Source organism: Rhamphochromis longiceps, linkage group LG20 (genome assembly GCF_057381845.1).
Source record: "Rhamphochromis longiceps isolate RC_006_pf linkage group LG20, R_longiceps_female_GT1.1, whole genome shotgun sequence".
NCBI lineage: Eukaryota > Metazoa > Chordata > Actinopteri > Cichliformes > Cichlidae > Rhamphochromis > Rhamphochromis longiceps.
The window spans coordinates 29,758,130-29,764,129 of NC_140576.1; the positions used below are offsets into that span (position 1 = coordinate 29,758,130).

The following is a 6,000-nucleotide window of genomic DNA, read 5'->3' on the forward strand; positions in this document are numbered from 1 at the left end:
TATTTAGCTAAACAAACAGGTGGCCACTCCATCTCTGATAAACCCCACTGTTTGGTCTCAGACTGTTGAGACATGGGATTGTCACTGTTTGCACAGTCTTAGCTCAATATCTCTCTGCACTGAGCCCACGTTGATAACAAGCCTTGTCATTATGACACAAGATATGCACTGACCAGCCACTTTATTAGGTACAACTTGGTACCAGGATGGACCCCCCTATTGCCTTCAGAACTTTCAGAACTCTAAATTTTTTGCAGCATAGTTTTACCAAGGTGCAGGAAACATCTAAGATTTGTCATCATGTCATTGCTTCAAATTTGTCAGCTGCACATCAACCATGCAAATCTCTTATTCTCATCCCAAATGTCCTCTAGTAGATTGAGACTTGCTGGAAGCCATTTCAGTACAAGAAACTAGTACAACAGATGTCAAACTCATTTTACACGGTGTCCTACATATGGACCAGGAAAATTCCCCTGTAAGTGTAAAGATGTAAACTGCATATTTAATCCGTGCGATATCTTCAGCTCAATACATGTCTCAGTTTTTCTACACGATAAAGAAAAGCTGCTGGAATAAATGACAGAAATCTGTCAGCGCTTTTAGTCTGTACTGGGGGTTTAATCTTGTCCCATCTTTCCAATATGCCAGTATATTTGTCCATGTTTGAAATTGGTCTGATGTTTTCAACATCGCCTCTTTCAAGTGAACAAGTTCAAAACCAGATTGGAAAACTCTGGGTCGACTTGAAGTTAGAAAACACTCTTTGGCAACAGCCTAGCCTGATCGCTGACCTAGTTAGCTGACCTAACGAACAAATACAGGCGGAGCTTCTACAACCAACCCTTCTTTGAACACCGTTAACTTCATTCCATACACATATTAATATTATTATTACTACTACATGGCAAAATGTTACCCAAGAACTCAAAACCTGCCCTGATGTCTTATTATTATTAACATATAATACAATCCTGCCAAGTGAGTAATTTACTAATAACAACAGACATAAAAATTTACATAATTAGTGATGGAGTGTGGTATGTAGTCTGAGCAGATTAAGAAAACTGGAGTACAAATAACGGTCGATCACTCACCATGACCTCGGCGTTTGGCCTTGACGATTCTGCCAGGCAGACATTTTGAAACACTGTTTTCAGACAGCAAATTGGGTTTATAATATACTCGTTTGCGCACGTTGGCCCGAGTGGCATAAACATGAAACTTAGGGAACTCATCCCTGAGATACCAAAGACATGCCGAATGGTGGAAGGACGCAATTTGTGGCATAACAGCTTTTGGATATTATTAAATAAGACTAAAAAGAGACCGTCCACTTCCGGGCTTGCCGGTCTTTTTCACTTTCAATATTATGAAAGCCTTAAAAACAGAAAGAAGATGCGACGAAAGCGGCTTAATAATTTGTCGTATTCATATCCACAGATGGTCAAATCGCAGAACAACATTATGCCGGATGTCATTTTGCAGCCGGGTCCTGCACGTGTATGCGCATGTCGCATTGAGGCACACTTTAGAATATCGGAAATATAAACTCTATAACACAACATTTGTGTACAATGTGAATATTAAATGTTAAAGCATGTGTTTAGAGTATTTCCTATTAAAAAAAAATACAAAATACACACTCTTGTCCCAGTTTTACAAACGTTTATTAGTCTAATCCTTTCATTTTACTAAAGGGATGTTTGATTTCATATATCACACCTTGACACACTGACATCACTTTAATGGAATTATTAGTGTAAAGGATGGTATTCCTCTTTGGAATTCTGAGTTGTGGATATATTTTCTAATCTGTCAGATGCAGAAAGTCTCTGATGAATAGTGAAAAGTACATTTCCAGCTTTCAGTTTAGTTTTCTAAAGTGTTTCTCTCTAAAAACACCACTTTGTGCTGGTATTAGACCTTAAAAAATAAGTCAACTAGATGTAATGTTGATGTTTTATAGGTAGTCCAGAGAAAAGTAGGACAAAACCCAGGTGACTAATTTTACCAGGTGAAACGTCTCCTTCGACTGTGTTGTTTAATCGTGCTAGAATCTGATTTTAGAGACTCTGAGAGGGTGCAGACTCTTGTCTATTGCAGCGGACACATTAGTGGCCCTCTGAGTCTGATGATTGATGACAAGCAGTGGGAAAGCTCCCTGTGGGCAGAGTGGGGGAGTGGAAAATCAGTAGTTTGTCATTTAAATACTATCACCTCACAGAAATATGTTTGCTGTGTGTGAGCCTGTGCACTAGGTGTGGAGTTCACTGACTGTGGTGCTAAAAACCTCCAGCAGCACTAAACCTGTACTATGGGACAGAAAAACTGAAAAAAATACCATCCAAGATTTTGCATCAGCTGCTGTTTCATGTACTTGTTGCTTGGCCTGCTGGTGCCCATCCATAGGATAACCAAGCTGTAGAGGAAACCTTCTTCAGCTTGATGGCTCCAAGGGCTGGGCCATACCCTACCGTTCACTTTTTTTTTTTTTTTTTTTATTGAAAGAAATTTTCATATACAAAACAAGTCAAGGAAACAGACCAGAATTGTAACAATTTACATTATAAAGATGGTGCAGCAAGTCATCATAACTTTACAGGGAGAAAATAAAAGTTTCTAGGGTCGAGTAATAAGGAACATAGACCTTTTGACATAGGCAGGAAAATTAGAATAGCAAGTATTTTGTGATTTTACAGTATAGTACAGCAGTTTTTTTTGTTCATATTTGAAATAAGCTTAAGTCACTTAAAATATTGACAAAAGTAATTCAAGGAGACAGTAAACATAGGAGAGGCATTCTTCCACTTACATAAATGAATAAAAAACTTACATAGTACTATTACAAAATTGACAACATCTGAGATTTCAGAATCCAGATTGTCCATAAAGTAAAGAATATCCTTAGATGTGAAGGCAGGTATATTGGAAATTCTGAGTGAAACCCAACAGTGTATTTCAAACCAAAAAGCATTAACATACTGACAAGTAAAAAATAGATGCTCTAGTGTTTCTGGATCGGAAGAACAGAAAGAACAAGAGTCGGCCTCAAAATTAAACCTTTTATACAGGAATTCTCCAACTGGATAAATGCCGGATATGATTCTGAAGTGTGTTTCTTTCATTTTGGGCACAAGTGGGTATTTTAGGTAAAAAGAAAATGACTTTTCTTTCAACATGCTATCAAGGTCATGTCTGACATTGACATTGTAGTTGCAGAATACCATTTGCTTAAAGGTATTAGAGATTAACTTATTATTAAATTGTTTGTCCTTTATTGAGGTATTACCTATCGTCAGTGAAGGTAAGCATGTTCTTATTAGTGAATACTTTAAAGTATTTACGATAAGATTTAACAACGGTGTGGGTAGTGCTTTACAAACCTTATTATAATTATTAAATGAAATGTCTATTTTATACTTATCAATAAATTCTTCATAAGATAGCAAGTTTCCATTTTTATCAAGCAGATCAACAACAAAACATACACCGCTATCATACCAGTCTGATTTAAATAAGGACTTCTTATTGATGACTATAACCCTATTATTCCACAACACAGAATTGTGAGGTGAAAAATTGTGGGTGAAAATTAGTTTCCCAAAATTCAAAGTTTGCTTATAGAAACTAGACAACTTAAGAGGAATCTTAGATATTTCATAATCACATCTGAGCAGAAAATCTAACCCCCCGACCTTATTAAAGAGTTTGTTTGGAATATGGTACCACATAGATTGAGGATAGGAAATGCAGTCTTTTATCCATCTGAGCCTGAATGCAGCAATAATGGATTCAAAGTCTAAAGCTTTCAAGCCCCCATTTTCATAGTCTTTAACTAATTGTGATTTGCGTATATAATGTGTTTTATTCTTCCAGATAAAGCTGAATATAATAGAATTGGACAGTTTAACCATTTTAGGAGATGTAAAAATTGAATAACAGGGGTATATGAGTCTTGCTTTAGACAGTAAGATACGACCTAATATGGATAAATCACGTGTTAACCAATGATTAAATATTTTTTTAACTACATTTAATCTAGGAGTTATGTTATTATTCTCTCGATCATTAGTATTTTTACTGATTATTAAACCAAGGTATTTTACCTCCTCTTTACTGGAATATTGTTAATAGTACTGTGATTACAGCTGTGTACAGCTAAGATTTCACATTTTTTAAGGTTTAGTGTTAAGCCGGATGCTTTTGAGAATGAAAGAATTTTATTAATTGCAGTAGAGACCATATTTACATTCCTCAGAAATAAGGCAGTGTCATCAGCAAATTGACTAATTTTAAATTCTTTATCAAGAATGTTTATGCCTTCCAGATCTGAAGAGAGTTTGATATAAATGGCAAGCATTTCTGCTGTAACAATAAACAATAACGGGCTAATAGGGCATCCCTGCCGAATGCCACGATTAATTTTAAAACTATTAGAAAACCCTTGATTGAGTGCAATACTACTTGTCATATCTCTGTACAACATTTTCACTACACTAACAAATCTGGGACCAAAACCCACAGCCTCCAGAGCTTTAAATAAAAAATTATGCTCCAAAGAATCAAAAGCTTTAAAGAAATCAAGAAATAAAATAAGGCTATCATGAGGAATTATATGATTGTAATCCAACATATCTAATACTAAACGGGTATGATGATGGATATGACGTCCTTTTATAAAGGCTGACTGTGTCTCATCTATTATTTGAGTTATTCCTGTTTTTAATCTGTTGGCATAGACATGAGCTAACAATTTGTAATCACAGCAAAGAAGTGTGATAGGTCTCCAGTTATCTAAAAGAATAGAGTCCTTGTTTGGTTTAGGAAGTAAAGAAATTATTCCTCGTTTCAGTTGGAGATAGCATCTGATTATTTACACATTCATTAAACACCTCTAGTAATAGATCTTTAATGTCACTCCAGAAATATCTGTAAAATTCAATCGTGATTCCGTCGGGACCTGGTGATTTACCACTCGCCATTTGGGAAACAGCAGTATCCAATTCAGTTAAAGTGATTTCAGACTCATTGAGATTTTTAAAGTGTGTGTCAATTTGAGGAATTTTTCCATGGATAGAGCTAAAAAAAAGAATAAGTCTCCGAACTGGAATAATTTGTAGTGTAGAGGGCTGAAAAGAACTCGGTAATATAGTTGTTTAGAGTCTGTTGGTCTTCAGTCAGGGTATTATTAATTTGTAACTTCATTATAGTTTTTTTTTGTTTGTCTAGTTTTCTCCAGGTTAAAGAAATAAGAAGAATTATTTTCCCCCTCCTCAATCTATTTAGCCCTTGAACGAATGAAGGCACCTTTTGCTTTGTCTGTATAAAGTTCATCTAGTTTGTACTGCAACTGGTTTAGTTCTATAGAGTTTTCCTCTGTCAGATGTGATAAATTGCACAATGAACTTATTTTTGCGGTGATTTCAGCCTGTTTCTGTCTCCTTTTATTAGCCATTAATTTTCCTTCTTCACTGGCAATTTTTCTGAGATTAAACTTCAACCATTCCCATTTACTAGTAGAAGAAAAATCCTCCATTGCTTTTACCTCTCCTATTAAGAATTTAATTTTTATACAAAAAGATGAGCTTCTTAAGAGGTTACTGTTAAACTTCGAGTGAGAATTCTTCGGTTCTGATAATCTATTATCCGGGGAGATTGAAAGTGTTATGGCACAATGGTCAGTAACAGGGGAGTGAAGAATCTTACAGTTGGATGATAGGGGGAAGAGACTACCAGTTATTAAGCAATAATCCAGTCTTGAGCATTGAGAGCGCTCAGAATTACTCCAGGTGTAATGCAGTTTTTCTGGGTTTAAGTTACGCCAGATATCGATTAGGTTGAGGGTGCAGGAGAAATCCATTATTATTTGGTTAAAATGAGAAGAGTTATATTTAGTTGGAAATCTATCCAGTTTTTCATCTAGTACCATATTAAAGTCACCTGCAACAACGACTTTTTCAATTGAATAAATGATCTTCCATTTTTCTATCATTCTTT

General features: G+C 35.6%; 1 protein-coding gene across 1 annotated transcript in view; it reads right to left on the minus strand.

The window, feature by feature from the left end:
- plch2a (phospholipase C, eta 2a) overlaps positions 1 to 1,348 on the minus strand; it is a 71,478-nt gene extending 70,130 nt beyond the window's left edge. Inside the window, 1 exon segment of the mRNA XM_085394206.1 lies at positions 1,098 to 1,348. Within this exon segment, the coding sequence (XP_085250332.1) occupies positions 1,098 to 1,290 (193 nt within the window). The 5' untranslated portion in view covers positions 1,291 to 1,348.
- Between the last annotated feature and the right edge of the window lie 4,652 nt (positions 1,349 to 6,000).